Raw genomic sequence first — 17,416 nt, 5'->3', positions numbered from 1 at the left:
ACAATTGACAAATGAGATGCATGGGGTTTTTTGCTGCCACATGATTGCATTCAAACGCAGTGTGATATTTCAGTGTCTGAAAGCAGTAAGCAAAGCAGCACTGATCAACAATCGTGCTGGTTCACAGTCCAACAGATGTTTAATGAGCAGCATACGTGATCAAACAAAGGAGCTATTTCAAAGAGGCTTTGTAAGGCAAAGGTCTTCCCTGAGTGTAAAGATATTCCACGTTCTCACAGTGATGTTCCTCTTTGAAAAGAAGATCTAAACTTGTACAGCTTTTCAGAGGTTACTTCTTCAGGTACTTTTCAGAGGAGATGGAGGGAGAGGAGAGGCAGGGGATAAACTAAAGTAACTTGAGCAGCTGGGAGGGACTGGAGTCTGTTTTTTGTCAGAGCAGCGTTGGCTTGTTGACACTGGAAAGCCCAGAAGCAGTCAACGATTTAGTTCTTGACTAATTGCTGTAAGGAAGAAGAAGCCCTGAAACTTTCTGCAGGCCGCTGTGGCTCTGGGGTGCTTGTTAGAATGGTAGAATATCCCAAATTGGAAGGGACCCACAAGGATCATCGAGTCCAACTCCGAGCTCCACGCAGGACCAAAAATCAGACCCTATGTCTGAGAGCATTGTCCAAACAGTTACTGAATTCGGGAAGGCTCGGAGCCATGACTGTCACCCTAGGGAGCCTGTTCCAGTGCCCGACTGCCCTCTTGGTGAAGAACCTTTTCCTAACGTCCAGCCGGACCCTCCCCTGGTGCAGCTCTGAGCTGTTCCCTCGGCTCAGTGGTCACCAGAGAGAAAAGATCCTGTTTGAGGAGGGAGCGGGGTACTGAGGCTGAGCCTGTGAGGAGCAGCCCATTGTGCCCAAAGTGAATGGGGCAGGAAATTCAGTGGGTGAGGATCTTGCTGCTGACAGACGGGGGTCTCCTGGAGGAGTGGCAGCAGGCAGAGGAGGTGCTGGAGCGCCGGTGAGTAACGGCGGAGGTAGTGACCCCGTACTGAGCTCTGTTATCCGTCGGTGACTGAGCTTATCAGTCCTGTTTGACATCAGATCTTGTCTCAAGCAGGGGTAACAAAGCATTTCTTGTCTGTTGGCCATGCATTCTGTTTGGTGAAGCTCCTGGAAAATAGAGGGTGACTGGAAGGAGAGGGGGTTTAATACGCAAATAACCCACGGTCCCTGTGTAGCTGCCTGGCAGGATATTCTCACATGTGCTTCTGCCACAATGTAAATCACCACCGAGGACATCTACCCCCGTCTTAGAGCTCTGTGATGTTGACTTCAAACAAATGCATTTGGGAAAATTCCTGCCTCAGTTTCCCTTTTCTCTGCTGCTCAACGAGGATGTTGGAACTGGCAGGTAAGTTCCAGTGCAAGAAAAGTGAGTTACAGCTGAGGTAACGAAGTGGGTTCCCGGGACAGTGGAGCTTGCTCTGCCCTGGGGTTGCCTTTGGCATGCAAGAAAGGGAAGGGTGGCTTTTAAGTGCGGGGGCTGCTGCTGCAGGGGGGGATTTTCCATTTGAGCGTTGTGCAATACGTGTGTGTGAAGTGCCTGTGCGGAAGGAAGCGGATTTGGGACAGTGTGTGAATATCAGAGTCGTCTGTGGTGGGGCTAGGAATCACTGAACTCGGTGACAAGCCCCTGGTAGTCACACGCTGTAGTTTCTCTTCTAGAGAAACTCCTCCAGCAGTACGTGGTCCAGGCCATGGATGGCTCGCAGCCCCGCAGCTCTCCCCGGGCAGCTGGGCTTGTGGCCAGAAGGGGCGGCCGGGGGCGCAGCAGCAGGAAGCAGAAGGGCAGGGTGTTTCCTTTGCCCGGCAGGCTTGTGGTTTGAAATTTGGATATTGAAATGTGGATGGAGAACCCGCACGGAAAGAGCTGCCCTGTGGGCTGTGCGGGGGGGGCGGTGAGGCTGCAAGGGGTGCTCCATGGGTGGAGCTGCAGGGCATGAAGGGTGCTCCCCTACCCAGGAACCCCCCCCCGTGCAGCTTCCTCGGTGAGGCGAGGGGCTCCTGGCCAGACCTCAGCCCTGAACTCGGGGCTTTCCGCCCCTTGCCCCCCACACCCAGCCCCTGCGGAAGCATCCTCCGTGCTCTCACCAGGGTGGGACACGAGTGGGGCAAGCTCTTTCCACTCAAGCTCACCAAAAGCCTCGTGCTCATCCCTCTGCCTCTCGTCTGGGTCACCAGCTGCAAGTGATGCTGTGACAAAACCCATCCCTGCTGGGACTCCGGGGAGAAGCTTGGGGTGAGGTTAACATCCCCCGGTGGTCAGCAGGGGTCCGTACTGTGATGGCCGGAGCCCCGACGCTCTCCCTGGTGCATGGTGCTCTCCCTGTTTTACCTCCACTTTGTTCCACTCAGGCTCCTGAATAATGGAGGGCTGTAAGCTGATCCGGCACGGCTCTCGGGTTTCCACACGGATGTCGGGGAGGCTCGGCCACCACCACGGCCTCACCCTGCCCCTCACCTTGCCGGGACGGAGTGCCAGGCTGGGTGCTGGCGGCACGGTGGCCATCCCCTTGTGCCTGGCCTGGGTTTTTCCTTGCCACTGGTCCAGCTCGGTGCCCCCAGCTGCTACACGCGCGGATCCTCGTAATTCAGTAGGCGAAAGGTGGGAGAGCCCAGCCCTGTGCTGGTTGTGCCCGGACCCCACAGCCTGCGCCGTGGCCCCCGTCTGCAGCAGCCCGGGCAGCCTTTGGGATTCCCCACCGAGTGCGAGGACAAAGATGGGGCCAGGCTGCGAGCGAGGGGACCCGGCACTGGGGCTGTGCCAGGTGCGAGCCCGGGGCTGGGTCCAGGGCCCTGCTTCCTCCCGCTGGGGCAGGAAGCACCGAGCCCCGGTTCCTTCCTGCGCTGGGCTCGTTGGGGCCGTGACAAGAACGGCCCGGCCGCCTCCTGCAGTTTGCGCCTGAGCAGCAAATCGCTGCCGGCCCCGCTGCAGCTCCCCTGGGCCTTCCAACACGGGAACGGCCCCACTCCGAGAAGTCAGGGCCAGTCTGAAGGTAGGAGAGGTCCTGGCCGGCGAGGGGACGAGGGAAATGGGATTGTGCTACGGATAAACGGGGTGGGAGAGAAGGACAGGGCCCTTCCCGCTGTTCAGGTGCCGCCAGCACGTCGCCGTGTCAGGAGGTGGGGAAGCGGCTCTGGGCTGGGGGTGCCGTGGGTGATCGGAGGTGAGCACAGCGGCCACCAGGGCTGCCGTGTGTCCCTCCCGGCTCAGGGGAAGCAGTGGCGATGTGGGGACGGACGGCGGGTTGGCGGGTGGAGGAGCTGGGCTCCTGCTGTCACAGCACAAGGAAAATGAACGGGGAGCAGCGGTGGGACCCAAGCAGTGGATTCCCAAAGTAGTTTGGGGTGTGGGGGCCTGGTGACAGCCCTGGGGGGGCTGCTCCTACCTGTGCCTGTGGGGCCAATGATGGAGAAGGGCTGGTGGATGGGATGCAGGCAGTGCCACCGGGGGATGCCCCATCCTGGGGGAGGCTGGGGCTGCCCTGACACCCACAGTAGGGCTGGGGGCCCTTCGCCCGGCCTGGCTGGTTCGCCGAGCTCTTGCTAGCACGGGGCTGAGGCCACCTACGGACACTCCTCCTCTGCTGGAGGCAGGTGAGGGCTGGGGTGGGGCTTGGCAGAGCGAGAAACCAGAGCCCGGCCAGAGAAGCTACGGACGGAGAGCCTGCACCCACACCCCAGGTCCCTCACAGCCCCGTAAGTCTGTGCCGTCCGTGGGGGATCGTCCGGAGCGGTGCTGGGGTGCGAGCTGCTGTCCTGGGGGCTGTGAGATGGGGCTGCATGGGAAAGGGGTGTCCGGGCACGAGGGCAGGGCGCTGGGGCTTCCCTGTGCTGTTGGCTGCAGGGGCCAGGTTGGACCCGAGCGTCCCCTTACCAAGCTGCCCTCAGAGACCCCTCTTGCTGCAGGGAGGCAGGAGACCCGCGTCAACCTTTGGTTCCTGGAGTTCTGGGGTGGAGAAATGCGTCTTTTCCCCTCCATCCTCCCGCTGGGCTGACCTTTGAGCAGGGAGACCCGTGGAGCCCAGGGCAGGGCCCAAGGCTGCTTCCCAGGACCAGCAGCGCGCGGTCCCACGTAGCCCCGAGCCCCCGGGATTTGCCCTTGTGGGGCTCGGTGCTGCCCCGGTTTGTCACTTCCTCCACTCGTGTGAGCAGCAGTTTCTGGTGCTGGGCTAAATCGTGCCCGTACCTGCCCTGGGGACCCTGCCAGGCAGCGGTGAGAGGCACCGAGCCCTGCCTCGGGCACCCGACCCTTACCCCGCTGGGCGATGCAGCCCTTTGCCCTGCCTCAGTTTCCCCAGCGCCACGGGGCAGCTGCAAGCCGCGGCTGCTGCCCTCCCCTGCAAGCAGCCCGACCTCTCCCAGTGCCACAGGCGGCAGCCGGGAGCATCCGGCCTCTGCTCGCCGCCTTTGTGGAGCGAGGCCCCGCGTTTCCTCCTCCTTCTTCCCCTCCGCTGCGGGACGGAGCCACGGCCGCTGCTGTCACGGAGCCCACTTGGCCACGAGTCTCCTGGCCGCGACATGCCCACGGCACCGCGGCGTTGTCCCTGGTTGTGCTGGTCTCACCGGGCTGCCAGAGGAGAAAGCGAGAAGTAAAATTAAGGAGCTAATCATCCTTCCTTCGTTACCTTCTGTCCTCTGCTAAGCCTGCAGAGCGGGGCGATGCTGGAGGCTCCAGGAGTCCCCTATGGGGTCCCCTCTCCCTGCTCCCCACCAAACCAAGCCGTGCCCGGGGGGCTCTGGGGCTGCTCGGCAGCGCCGTTTCCCACCCAGGACCCGTCGCTAGCAGCCAGAAACCCCTTTGGCCTCTTAGAGCATCAACAGGAGCAGCCCTGTGCGGGGTCGGGTGCCGAGCCTCGGCGTTCCCAGCCCGTCCCCTGGCTTTGGCACTGAGCTTCCCAGTCCTGCAGGGGTAGGAGAAGCCCGGGCGTATGGGGAAGAGCTGGCTGCAGGGGGGGGGAGCACCCCAAGTCCCGCTGTGCTGCGCCCTGGGCCTTGGAAGAGGTTTCAAACAGCTCTGAGAGCTTTAAAAAAACGGCGATAATCAGAGCTCAGCCATCGTGGCATCTCCTTTGTCCCCTTCCCTGATACCCGCTGGGTTCAAGCCAGGTGAGGCGGCTCCTCTGCTCCCCTTGGCCGGGACGGGGCTCATTAACGCCGCGGTCAGCTAGCCCTACGGGGGGGAGCCGAAAGGGGTCAGAAAACGAGTCTGACCCCAATAACGTGACGCCTTGGCTGATCCCAGCTGCGTCAGCTCAAAAGCCGAGGAGCCTGGGGTGCGAGCACCCTTCGGAGGCTCCAGCACCCTTCGGAGGCTCCGCTTTGCAGGAAACCTCGAAGCAAGGAAGAGGCCGAGAGGACAACAGAAAAAAGGGAAGAGGCCGAGCTTCCAGAGCCCAGCTGGAGCAGCCGTGGTCCCCCCCGCCCCCAGGAAGCAGGGCAGGCTCGGAGAGCAGCTCCGTGTGTTGTAATTGCTTATCTCTGAGTAACGAGCAGTGTTCCCAGGTGAGCTCAGCGGGGATGGCACTGGCTGCTGCGGTGGGGGGGCCATGCTGTGCGCTGCCCCATTAGGATGTTAACAGCCCCCCTGCCAAAGGATTTTGGGGCCAAAACCACTTTTTCCCCTCCAAATAATAGGGCCCAGCACCTGCTCCAGGGCAGGGCTGCGGGATCGGAGGTGCTGCGCCGGCCGCTGCGGTCTGGGGAGCGTGGGTGTGCTGGGAGCATCCCCGGCAGGGCTGGGCGAAGCGCCCTGTCCCCCGCTTCAGAGGCGTTTCATTTCCCCGTCCATGCTTTGAGCAAAGCTTCAACTCCCCCCGGCAGCTGATGCAGTTTTATAGAAGTCCCGGGTGAAGCCTGGCAGCTGCCGGCTTTTTCCTGCGCTGCCTGGGAGGGCTTTTCCTCCACGGGTCCGTGTTGAAAGGCGCTTTCACCCGGACAAGCGGGCGCACTGTGGGCACGTTGGATGCGCACGCTGCATCTGCCCCGCGGGGCCGGGCACTCGCCTGCTCTCCGGTTTCCCCTTTTCCAGGGCAGCCCCAGTCGCATTTATAATGGAAAAACCCCAGATAAACACAGGAGCCTTTTAGTCTCCTGCCACGCCTCTGCTGCGAGGGAAAATATCTTAAGGGCAATGTTAGCTCCTTGAAGGTGACTTCCCCCCCCCCCAGGACAGCTTTCTTGTCATTCCAGGCAAGGGACGTGGCTGGGCAGGGGTGAGCGTGGCTGCTGGCAGCTGCCTGGGATTGGCAGTGGTGTCAGGGATCGGAGGCAGGAGCAGGGGCTGGGGGCATCGCCTTGTCCCTGCGGTGCTGGGCAGGCAGGAGGGTGCCTCTCCTGGGGTCGCGCTGTGCTCTGATCTGCCTCTTCCTCCCGCAGGCCTCAGCGGGCCGGCCCGGTGCTATGAGATGCTCCCCGAAGCGCTCCCTCACGGCTGCGCTCGCAGCCTTCGTCGTCCTCCTCCTCTTCCTCCTCCTGCACAGGGGCAGCTGGCAAGAGGAGGAGCCCCTCGAGGTGAGTCCTGCACCGGTGCCACCCCGCACTGGGGGGCACTGGGATGTCCTCCAGTGCACAGCCCCTGCCTCCCTGCCCCGTGCGGATCCTCACGGCGGGTTCTGCCCCCTCCCTTGTCCTGTGTCATCCCCAGCTCTGCCTTCTCCCCTCCCTGGTGTTGCTCTGTATGCTTGGGGCTCCCCAGGAGCAGGATTTGGGAGGGGGAAGGGGGCTCTCCCTTGTCCTTTGTTCCCCCCCACTTCGCATGCGTGTGTCCGTCAGCACCCCGGGCTCTGAGCTGGCTGGCTGTGGCTCCCATCCAGGTGGAGTTTAGGGACCTACCCCCGGACATCGTCCTGCAGACGCTGAAGCCAGAAGGGGCCCTGCACATCCTCCAGGACCTGGACAACCTCTCTGTGCCCCACAACATCTCCTACCACCTCCTCGCTGGCTCCCTGTCACCCCGCAAAAGTGAGTGGCTCTGGGCCCCCGGGTTGGGCAGGGCTCTGGGTTTGCACTCCCAGCAGGAGGTGGAGCTGGTGGGGCTGGGTGACTGGGGCAACCCCAGGCTGCGAGATGAGCATTAACCTCTTGGACAGGGACACAAAAAGCAAGTCGTGCCCTGGGAAGGAGCTTAGGGCAGCCCCATGCACGTTCATGCCAAAACCAGTGACCCAACGTGGAATCAGAGAATGGTTTGGGTTGGAAGGGACCTTAAAGATCATTTAATTCCAACCCCTGCCGTGGTGGGGACACCTCCCACTGGATCAGGTAGCACAAAGTGCCACCCAACCTGGCCTTGAACACCTCCAAGGATGAGGCATCCACGGCTTCTCTGGGCAGACACGTGCACCGTGCTGTACAGACCAGGAATGAGAAGTTGCAGCAAATCTGAACAAAAACCACAACTTGTTCATGGGGAAGGCACCAAATTGCCTCATCCCAGTGTGGTTGCATCTTCATGAGGTTCAGAACGGGGCAGAGACGTTGCTCCCAGGACACGTAGCTGTACCATGACGCCATCCCAGACCCGCAGACTGTATCTGCACTTTCTTCCCCATGTTTTGTGTTTTTAAGGTGTTTTTTTTTTTTTTTTTTTTTTTTTTTTTTTTTCCTAAACACTTCCTCTTTGGAGGAGCCCCTGACTTCTCATCCTGTCCTCTCCCTGCCCTTTGATACAGTTCTTTTGTACCTCCTGAAGTGCCAGGAAGGACCCTGAAGGCCTTGGACGTGAGCCCATAAATAGGACTGGGTGGGTTGGTTTTGTGGAGAGCTTTTTGGAGCCCCCTTCTTGTGGCTTGCAGGGAAAAGTCTCCCCGTGGTGGATCCTGGGTCTCCCCATCAGCTTGCCGATGCCTTTCCTTTGCCTTGCAGAGTTCTTGGCGGTGGGGCTGTCGTCAGTGCGGCGGCCACGCGGCTACTACCTCCCGGCCACGCTCATGTCCCTCTTCAAGCAGTCAACAAAGGAGGAGCTGCAGGAGATGGTGGTGGTGGTGCACCTGGCTGACAAGGACCCTCGCTGGAATGCCCGGGTGGCCGCCGACATCTCCCGCAAGTTTGCTCCCCACATCCTCCTGGGCCAGCTCCTGCTGATCCATGCTCCCCAGGAGTTTTACCCAACCCTGGAGGGCCTCAAGAGAAACTACAACGACCCGGAGGAGCGGGTGAAGTTCAGGTCCAAACAAAATGTGGATTACGCGTTCCTTCTGGCCTTCGCTGCCAACCTTTCCTCCTACTACTTGATGATTGAGGATGACGTGTGGTCTGCCAAGTCCTTCTTCACGGCCATCCGCAAGGCGGTGGCCTCCCAGGAAGGCACGAACTGGGCCACCCTCGAGTTCTCCAAGCTGGGCTACATCGGTAAGCTCTACCGCTCCAGTGACCTTCCTCGCCTGGCTCGCTTCCTCCTCCTCTTCTACCAGGAGATGCCCTGTGACTGGCTGCTGGTCCACTTCCGCCTCCTGCTCACCCAGAAGGACGTCATCCGCTTCAAGCCCTCCCTCTTCCAGCACATGGGACTCTACTCCTCCTTCCAGGGCACCGTCAACCGGCTGGAGGACGACGAGTTCGAGGCCGATGCCATGGACCTCCCGGACAACCCGCCCGCAGCTTTGTTCACCAGCATGACCGTCTTTGAGAACTACGAGCCCCTCAAGGCTTACAGCGCAGCGGGGGGGTACTTTTGGGGGAAAAACCCGGGAGATGGCAGCATCTTCTGCATCGTCTTCCAACAGCCAGCCCGCATCACCCGTGTGCGGGTGCGAACGGGCTCCAGTGAGCGCCAGGGGGACTTCTTGCGCGCGGGGGTGCTGGAGCTGGGCCGGAGGCGACGGGCCGACGGCCGGGACTGCTCTGCCTACATCACCGTGGGCACCTTCGAGAAGGGGCTCTTTGAGCGGCGGGGACTGGAGAAGGGAGTGCCCAGCCCCGTGGAGTGCGTGCGGATCCGGGTAACCAAGGGCCAGAGCGAGTGGCTCATCATCCAGAGCATCGACATCTGGACTGCGGCAGACACCTGACCGCGGGGCGCTGAAGCGATTGGATTTCGCACTACGAGGAGCTTTATTTTTCTCAGCCCCTTTTCGGATGGGGAATTAAATTATTCAGTCGTGCCGGTCCTGCTTGCTGTCTCCAGAGGGATGGCAGGGCAGCGAGGAGGTGGATGGGGTCAGCCCGGGGACCACCGTGCTGGCCTGGGGGATGCTGCAGCAAGCAGTGCCCAGCCCCAGGTGGTTGGGTTCTGCTGTGGGGCTGCAGCCCGTTTGTAGGGGGAGCGTGATCTACATCTAGATCTGCACGGTCTGCATGCCCAGAGGTACCAGCTCCCCCGCTTTGAGCAGGGCCCTGCTTCCTTTGCCTCCTGGTGTCCTTCACGGCACCCCCTTTTCCCTGGGCCCCCCGGGATCCCAGAGCCCTCTAATGTTGTTCTGGGGCTGGGTGCCCGCAGGGCAGGCAGAGCAGTGCTGTGTGAGGGACACGGTGGCCGCATGGCTGCCCTGGGTGGGAAGTAGGAAGCATTTCCTCCTGGGCACGATGGTGCATGGGACAGGGCTAATCAGCTAATTAATCAACCAAAAGACTAATTAGCCAAGCAGTGGCATTTTTTGCAACCTCTCTGTATCACACCGTCCCCATCTTAGTTGTCTAACCCACCGCTTCCTGATTTCTAACCCGCAGCTGTTTTCCCCTTATCCCATTTCCAAGTGGTTCCAAGGCCAGAGGGCAAGGGAAGGTGTGGGGGGGCTGCTGCTCCCCGAACCCCAGGAGCAGGGAGCCGGGAGTCTGGTGCTGGCAGCAGGACCCCCACCACCGGGGATTGCTGATCTGTGCTGATTCGGAAGGGCACCGGCCACCAGATGGACCCATCGGACTGGCGCAGTCCTTGCACGCCCCCCAGGGCAGCTCCCACCTCTCAGGTTGTGCTCGGGCCCTCCAGGCAGATCCGCCCTCTCCCTGCAGCACAGCTGCCAGGGACAATGCGCTGTGTCCCTGAGGGATTCACCCCGAGAGGGAAGGACAGGAGGGAAAAAGGGAACAGAAAATACGACCTTGGTATAATTCAAAGCCCTGGGCACGTTTTAGGTGAGCGTGGTGCTAAAGGGTAGCTGGGGTACACGTAGGCTGCCGGAGCAAAGCCCCCAGAGAGCTTCTGTTTGGTTTTGTCTGGCTGGATCAAAAGCTGCTGGCCCTAGCGTGCAAGGCAGTGACCAGCAACTCTCCCAGTTAGGCTTTTAGCAGCAATTGGTCAGTTTTCAATGAACATGGAGGAACTGTAATCTGCTCGAGAGCTCGGCTGCAAGCACAGCCCGGTGCGAATCAGTTCCAGGAGCCGCTCGAGCCCAGCCCAGCCCTCCCGCACCACAAAGCACCCGAGTGCTGTAACCACAGCCTCGAGGTCCTGCATCAACAGGACTGCTGTAGCTTCTCCCTGAAAAATGCCAGCAATGGAACAGGTCTTTTTCCACGTTTAATGTAGAGATGCTACATGATAAACTTCAGCACCTTCCTGACCTTATACACGTTCTCACTGGGATACACGTTGCAGAATCACCTCATTTTCCTCCAGCAGCAGCAGTAGTCAGAGGACTCTGAGAATTTTGAGGAGCATGTGACCTGGCCAGGGGCACGAGACCCAGGCAGGCAGAGCTCCAGTAAAGCCTTTGCCCCGGTTCTCTTGGACACAAATGCCCCTGACGTGCTGTGTGAGTACCAAGGATTACAGATGTGGGTACAATCAAAAAACTTTCTCCCCAGTGTATTTTTATCCACTGCTAGAGGAGGAAAACAGAAAGATAAATCGGCATTTTTACCTGGTGGTCTTTTACTTGTTAATGTACTAATCGTTTTTTTTCTGCACAGAAACAAATTGCAATCTCAGTTATGCTGGTGTAAGCCTGGAGAAACTCCACTGAACAGCGTGGAAATCCACTCAGGTTACACCAGAGTAAGTGCAAGCAGCAGCTGAGGAGCAGCAGGGACCCCCTCCTCGTCCTCCCAGTACGACGCCTGTGTCTCAGCACCACAACACCCAATTATCATCAGTGCAAACTAGAGAGGGAGGTGGCTTCTTTATCCCGGAGCAGCACCACGTAATTTCTTCCGCATAAACGATCCCGTTATTCTCCCAGGAACACTAAGCCAGCTCCCAGCACTCCACAAGACCCCAGTCTCTAAGGCGGGGCGTGGGCTGATGGAGACTGCGGCATCGAGCTGAGCACAGCGCGCTGGAGCTGCAGCTCCCGCACAGGCCAGCGCGTGAACTGGAGCGGCAGCACTGCACACGGCCAATTTCATGCAGCCACGGGCCAGCAGGCAGCACAGGTCTCAGCTGAGCTAAGGTTAAGGAGCCTCTGGGCTCCTTATGGAAAGGGCAAGGGGACAAAACCAGGGACAAGCACTTTGGCCTTCTCGTCTGTAAAAAGAGGGTAAATTGGAGAGGGTTAGAGCTCTCAGTCCAGCACCACGGATGTCCTGAAGGATGGCTCGCTGTCCATCTCTGCCAGCTGAGCTACCCTGCCTCTCAGGAAGTGGTGCTGCACGGCTGCTCCTCTAGCTCAGCATCTTGTGGCGGTCGAAAACTGTCTTCCTCTGCTCCTGCACCTGGCGCTTCCAGCGCTGCTGGGCTCCCTCCACCCTCTCCAGCACCGTGTTGGCTCTGGCCCCGGATGGGGTGGGGGCCGCAGCCAAGGAGCGAGTATCCTACAATGGAAAGAAACGGTGAAAAAGGTCAAAGCAATGCAAGCCCCAGCCAAATGCAAGTGGCAGCTCGGCTCTGGGAGAAATTTCTATCAAAAAGCAATCCGAGGCTCGAGTTGAACTGATGAAGAACTTAATTGCCAGAGTTCCTCAACACCATCCCCCCAGCTCCAGCTGGAAAGCTGGTTCCCAGAGCAAGCTCCCAAGAAAAGTCCTCAGGAGAGGAACTGCCCCAAGCCTAAACCTCTGCTGAGAATCCACTGCCAGGGCCTGCAGGGAGCTGCACTGCAAAAAGCTGTCACCCCTCTGAAACTGGGCCAATGCTTGCTGTTGTGCTTGGCGTGCCAGCTTGCACAGTAGCTGCTGATTTGTTTCTCTCTGTGGGACTTGTGCCCAGCCCTGCTGTTCAGCCTGCTCCAAACAGCAGAGGAAGACAATGGATAAACTGCACTTCAGAGCAGCTACTCCTCACTCACATCAGAGTAGGAAATAACTTGACCAGATAGTTGATACTTATAACAGCATGACCCAGCAGTTATTTCACAGACTGGGAAAGCAGAGTACCTTCAAACACTGCAGCTTCCCTCAGACTGTGGCTGAGCTGCTAGGGCTGATCCCACACGGGACCAGAGGGAGCAAGCATGAGGCCAGGCTGTCTCCCTGTCTGCCGTTCTCTTCTTCCAGCCCACCACCCCGTCTCCACCATGACTGCAGCCGCCCACTGCGTGCGCCAGCAGCACAGCCTCACCTCGTTCTCCTCCTCGTTGTGCAGGGGCTGGGTGTAAGCATCTGGCTTCCGGATCAAAGGGTCCACCAGCACTAGGAAAGCCATGTACAGCAGCAGCGCCCCAACCACAGACAAGTAAATGATGATGATCACCTGCAGTTAAGGACAGCGCAGTGAAAAGGGATCAGCAGTACAGATAAGAAGCACTGCAGAGGCCAGGAAGCTCCTTTCACATCTACCTCTGGTGTTTGATCTCTTCCCTCATTCTCACTTTGCTCACTAGAACGTCCTGTGTGCTTCTTGCAGGAAGGGTGATGATCCAGAAACTTACAAACCGTGCTGATCTCCCTGCATTGTGTCGATTACAGACACGCTGCATGTGAAAGGAGACCAGCAGGATGGGCACCCCGTCAGAGCTGCGCTGGCACATCCTCAGCAAGGAGACTGGGCTCCCATTTGCCTCCTCCTTACTGCCAGGAGCGTTCCTGACTGAGACACGGTGCCCCTGGCACTACCACGGTGTGACATCTTCCTTGTCCCTTGCTGGGCTCCTCTCCAGCACCCACCCAGCTGTGCCTGGGATGGCGTGGTGTCACAGGGAGCAGTTACCTTGATGGTGGTGGTGCTGCGCTCCTCGTACTTGCATTCACACAGCAGGCAGTACGCTTCCACATCGTTCCCGGGCACCGGCATGGGCTCCACAACATGTAGGCAGTTGCTGCAACACAAGGAAGCCGAAACCGGCAACAGGACAAGGTGAAAGCAGTGCTCTGGAGAAGGATACCGGGGTCACTCTGTCCCAGCTTCCCTATCAGGCTGATAACGCTGACTGGCGTTCCCTCACAGCACAGCTAATCCAAGGTTCCTGGGACAGACTGCCACAGAACCTTCTGCGGGGCTAAAGTCCAGGTGAAGGGGACTGGAGCGTATAACCTCCATCTGCTGAGAGCCACGGCCTGAGAAATCATGCCTCCCACATTCCTGAAACTCTGTTCAAAACGTGCCCCTCACCTGGGCTGAGCATCACCTACTGGAACAGCTTCCTCCACAAGCACGCAGGCAGCAAATTTCTCCCTCAGCTCTGGCTGGAAACTCCAGAGTGTTTCATGGAGCAACCCCTCGGGCTTCAACACGCAACTCACCAGTCCTTCTGCGACACGTTCTTGTTGTAGATGTGCCCACTGATGTTCCGGTACGGGGGACAGATGCACTTGCAGCGGATGTCCTCCGAGCTCTGCAGAAGCACGAGGAGACAGCATTAGTGAGTGAACACATGGGAACAGTTCTGGGCTGCGGGAAAAGACAGAACATTCCCTGAGAGAGATGACTTCATGCCACATCCCTTATTTCTGCTCTGCTTCTTTCGCACCAGTAACTTTGAAATCTTAAAACGTCTTGAGCACCTCTGCTCCCGAGACCAGGTGGTCTTCAAACAAATTGTAAAATGCAAACTCGGAAACATGACATAAAGCACTTCTTACCTTTGCAAATTTTCATTAAAAAACCAGTTGTTTCTCTTCCATTTCTGTGCCTGTTGTACTACACTCAGTGCTTGTGCCAGAAGCTTTTCACTCACCTTGCTGGCTTGTGCTGGAGGAGAAAGGACGCAGCTCAGCAGTGCCATCAGCAGCACGGAGCTTGCACATTTCCAGGTGCACTGGGCAAACATTGTGCAAACCTGAGGAAATAAAAATTCACCTCCAGGATAAGGGATCTTGGCATTCAGCGCAGCCAGAACGAGTTAGTTTGAGCCTTCTCTTTTCACCCAATTAACTCTGTTTTAACCAGGAAGTAGTTTATCTCTGTATCTAAGGAGCTTCCACCACCTATTGCCATGCTCCCAAACTACCTTCTGCAACAAAATATTGCTGACTTCCTGACAATTTCACTCCCGCAACTGCACACAACCTCCTGTATCACCCACAGACCAAGGGTAAGCTACAGAACTGCACCGGGGCCTCACTGTTGAACTGCCCGATAAACGTAAATCGTTCACCTTCCGATGCCACAGCTTTGCCTCTGCCTGGATCAACGTATTTTCCTCTCTTGCGAGCCATGCCTGAAGTTCCTTTACCTCAGGGAAGTGAAGTCCTATTTTATTTCTGTTTGGAATTATTTCAAGTTGTTAAGTCACGCTGTAAAGGCACAGATAAGGTTTTTCTAGAGGTGTGTGTTTGCACAAATCCAAAGGAAGGTGAGTTCATCGCTGCAAAAAGCAAAGTTAGCCTCTGAGGGATGCCAAGGCTGGCATTCACGTTCGCAACGCCGCCGTGCCTGGAGCCAAGAGGCACTGCAGGCCTCGTGGTACCGCCCTGGGGAGGGCTCTGAAAAGCCACTTCAGTTTTCAGCAGGGAAGGTAATTTACACCTCCATTAATCAGCGCCATGCGGCACACATTAAACCCACAGCCAACTCCAGATACTTAATTTTGTGAGCTAATCCCCGATTAGTATTTTTGTCTCTGTAGTGTCGCATCACCGTTTGCTTTATCTTGTTTCAATGTTCTAAAACTTCAGGTAACTAGTTCTCATTAGATTTTAGGGATCATGAACACAAAGTTCCTCTCGTCTTTATCTAAACAAAACACCACCCACTATCTAACAAGCTGATCTGCCAAAAGCCATCAAAACACATTCCGATCTTGTGAGTTTATCACAGGATTTGTTAACCCTTCGCAATGCACTTAGCAGAAACCTCCAACCACGGCTCTTCGGAGACGTCCTGGTTTTAAGCTCCTAATCAAAAACACCGGCTGAGGTACGACGGCCTTGACGTGCAGTTTACATTCCCCGGTGTACTCCAGTGTTTTTGAACTGCTACCTATTTGGATTTGTAACGCAACAATGGAGCCCGCTCATTTAAGTTCAGATCATTGGAACAACCCCAAACCGTTATTTTTAATACAAGCGGGGGAAAACATGTGATTTATGACCCGATGTTTACCAGGAACAAAATAAAAGCTCGGAAGGACACCTAGACACCGAGTCCAGCCATCATGAACTGTAAAGCACTGGGGACAATTCACACACGGTTATTCCCCACTGATGGAACTCGTTCAAAGGGGCACAGGCCCCTGCGTAAAAAAGCGGGCAAGGAGGGCAGGCAGCTGGGATGGCTGAGCAAGGACCTGCTGGTCAGACTGCGGTGCAAGAAGGAAACGCACAGGCAGCGGATAAGGAGTTGGCTTGAAGGTCGCTCCCAGAGAGTGGTGGTCAATGGTTCTACATCCAGGTGGAGGCTGGTGATGAGTGGTGTCCCTGAGGGCTCTGTCCTGGGACTGGTACTGTTTAGTGTATCGGTGGCACAGTGGGATCGAGCACACCCTCAGCAAGTTTACAGATGACACCAAGCTGAGTGGTGCAGTCCGTACAGCAGAAGGAAGGGATGCCATCCAAAGGGACCTGGGCTGGCTGGAGAGGTGGGCCCACATGAACCTAATGAGGTTCAACAAGTCCAGGTGCAAGGTGCTGCACCTGGGCTGGGGCAATCCCAGACATGAGGACAGGCTGGGAGAAGAACTCACTGAGAGCAGCCCTGCAGAAATGGACTTGGGAGCTCTGGGGGATAAAAAGCTTGACACGAACCAGCAGCGAGCACTTGCAGCCCAGAAGGCCAACTGCATCCTGGGGAGCACCAACAGAGGGGTGGGCAGCAGGGGAGGGAGGGGATTGTGCCCCTCTGCTCTGCCCTGGTGAGGCCTCACTTTTAGCCCCGCGTCCAGGTCTGGGGTCCCCAGCACCAGAAGGATGTGGGGGCATTAGAGTGGGTCCAGAGGAGCGCTGCAGAGATGATCAAGGGCAGGAGCACCTCTCTTACATACAAAGGCTGAGAGAGCTGGGGCTGCTCAGCCTACAGAAGAGAAGGCTCAGGGGTGACACTGCAACATTTCAGTACTTGAAGGGGACTTAGAAAAAAAGATGGAGAGCGATTCTTTGCTTAGTCAGATAATGACAGAAAAGGGTGAATGGTTTTAAACTAAAAGAGGGGAGATTTCGATTAGAGGTTAGGAGGAAGTTCTTCACTCAGAGAGTGGTGAGGCATTGGAACAGGTTGCCCAGAGAGGTTCTGGATGCCCCATCCCTGGAGGTGTTCAGCATCAGGTTGGAGGAGGTGCTGAGCAACCTGATCTAGTGGGTGGCGTCCCTGCCTTGGTAGGGTGGTTGGAACTGGGTGATCTGAGGTCCCTTCCAACCCAACCCAAACCCCTGACTCTACAAAATGTCTTATTCTCCATTCCCCTGGGTTCCCAGTGCCAAAAGCACCTGAGCCCAGCCCAACACCCCACAGCAATGCTAATAACAGTGAGGAAGAGGGATGGGGCTGAAGGCTCTGATGGTGATTGAGCAGCACAGCAGCTCCTCGCCACCACCACCACATCTCCTCATCACCATCACATCACGTCTCCTCACCAACACCCCGCCCCACCAGAGTCCCTCAGACCCGACCCCACCCCGTCTCGCCGGCCTCCCTGTGCCCGGGGCTCCCCTCAGCTCCCTGCCCCGGCCGCTCGGCCCCGGCTGCGGGTCCCCACCGCCGCTAAAGGGGGCGAGGGACCGCGGGGCTCCCGGACGGGGCGGCCCCGACAGAGCCCCTGACGGGACCGGGACGGGCCCAGCCTCTCCCCCTCAGCCGCTCCCCCCCCCCCCCTCGGTGCCGCCGGCCCCTACCTGGCGCACGACGCCGGCGTCCCCCGCCTTCGCAAGCCCCGCCCCCACCCCGTCTGTGTCCATCCATTGGTTGCAGCGTGACGGGCAGCCCGCGCGGCCAATCAGAAAGCAGGTCGGCCCGCCAGGGCCTGAGGGGGGATCACCCGCACTGCCGCCGGCCCCTCAGAGCCGGGGGGAGAGGGGATGGGTGTGGGGTCGTGGGGCATCCTCCGGCTGTTTCCTGCCTTTGCTGTGTTCACACCAAAATGTTGCTCCGAAATGTGAAAAGCTGGGCTGTAGCAGGGCCCTTGTATCTGGATTTGGCCGCTGTAGGGGTGTAAATTACA

At 58.1% G+C, this 17,416-nt stretch overlaps 2 protein-coding genes across 9 annotated transcripts; one reads left to right on the top strand and one right to left on the bottom strand.

Annotated features, from left to right (window-relative positions):
- The first annotated feature begins 73 nt into the window (after positions 1-73).
- On the top strand, positions 74-9,114 carry LOC118178502 (alpha-1,6-mannosyl-glycoprotein 4-beta-N-acetylglucosaminyltransferase-like). 8 transcript variants are annotated; one of them, XM_035347070.1, is made up of 5 exons: positions 74-966; positions 1,116-1,337; positions 6,383-6,521; positions 6,824-6,971; positions 7,875-9,114. In XM_035347070.1, exons 3-5 carry the CDS (start codon positions 6,411-6,413, stop codon positions 9,017-9,019), a joined length of 1,404 nt encoding a protein of 467 aa, XP_035202961.1. In that variant the 5' UTR covers positions 74-966; positions 1,116-1,337; positions 6,383-6,410; the 3' UTR covers positions 9,020-9,114. The 8 variants fall into 8 exon arrangements, with proteins under 8 accessions (XP_035202961.1, XP_035202959.1, XP_035202960.1 ...); XM_035347068.1 differs by having other exon boundaries at positions 1,050-1,337; XM_035347069.1 differs by having other exon boundaries at positions 1,050-1,359; positions 6,387-6,521.
- Positions 9,115-10,451: 1,337 nt separating this feature from the next.
- TMEM9 (transmembrane protein 9) lies at positions 10,452-17,142 on the bottom strand. Its single transcript, XM_035347078.1, has 6 exons — positions 17,091-17,142; positions 14,000-14,101; positions 13,566-13,657; positions 13,033-13,141; positions 12,445-12,576; positions 10,452-11,699 (listed from the first exon to the last, which is right to left on the bottom strand). Exons 2-6 carry the CDS (start codon positions 14,090-14,092, stop codon positions 11,550-11,552), a joined length of 576 nt encoding a protein of 191 aa, XP_035202969.1. The 5' UTR covers positions 14,093-14,101; positions 17,091-17,142; the 3' UTR covers positions 10,452-11,549.
- Between the last annotated feature and the right edge of the window lie 274 nt (positions 17,143-17,416).

The sequence above is a fragment of the Oxyura jamaicensis genome, chromosome 26 (assembly GCF_011077185.1).
Source record: "Oxyura jamaicensis isolate SHBP4307 breed ruddy duck chromosome 26, BPBGC_Ojam_1.0, whole genome shotgun sequence".
Lineage (NCBI taxonomy): Eukaryota > Metazoa > Chordata > Aves > Anseriformes > Anatidae > Oxyura > Oxyura jamaicensis.
The sequence above is the reverse complement of the archived record's forward strand: the minus strand, read 5'-3'. Positions and strand labels throughout refer to the sequence as shown.

Bases quoted from the DNA above. Each gene is read 5' to 3' on its own strand.
- LOC118178502 (XM_035347072.1), top strand. From the start codon at position 6,411: ATGAGATGCTCCCCGAAGCGCTCCCTCACGGCTGCGCTCGCAGCCTTC. The intron at 6,522-6,823 runs GTGAGTCCTGCA...GCTCCCATCCAG, and splicing joins AAGAGGAGGAGCCCCTCGAG to GTGGAGTTTAGGGACCTACC. The intron at 6,972-7,874 runs GTGAGTGGCTCT...TTTGCCTTGCAG, and splicing joins CTCCCTGTCACCCCGCAAAA to AGTTCTTGGCGGTGGGGCTG.
- TMEM9 (XM_035347078.1), bottom strand. From the start codon at position 14,092: ATGTTTGCCCAGTGCACCTGGAAATGTGCAAGCTCCGTGCTGCTGATG. The intron at 13,142-13,565 runs GTGAGTTGCGTG...CTTGTGTTGCAG, and splicing joins AACGTGTCGCAGAAGGACTG to CAACTGCCTACATGTTGTGG. The intron at 11,700-12,444 runs GTGAGGCTGTGC...TTTCCATTGTAG, and splicing joins ACAACGAGGAGGAGAACGAG to GATACTCGCTCCTTGGCTGC.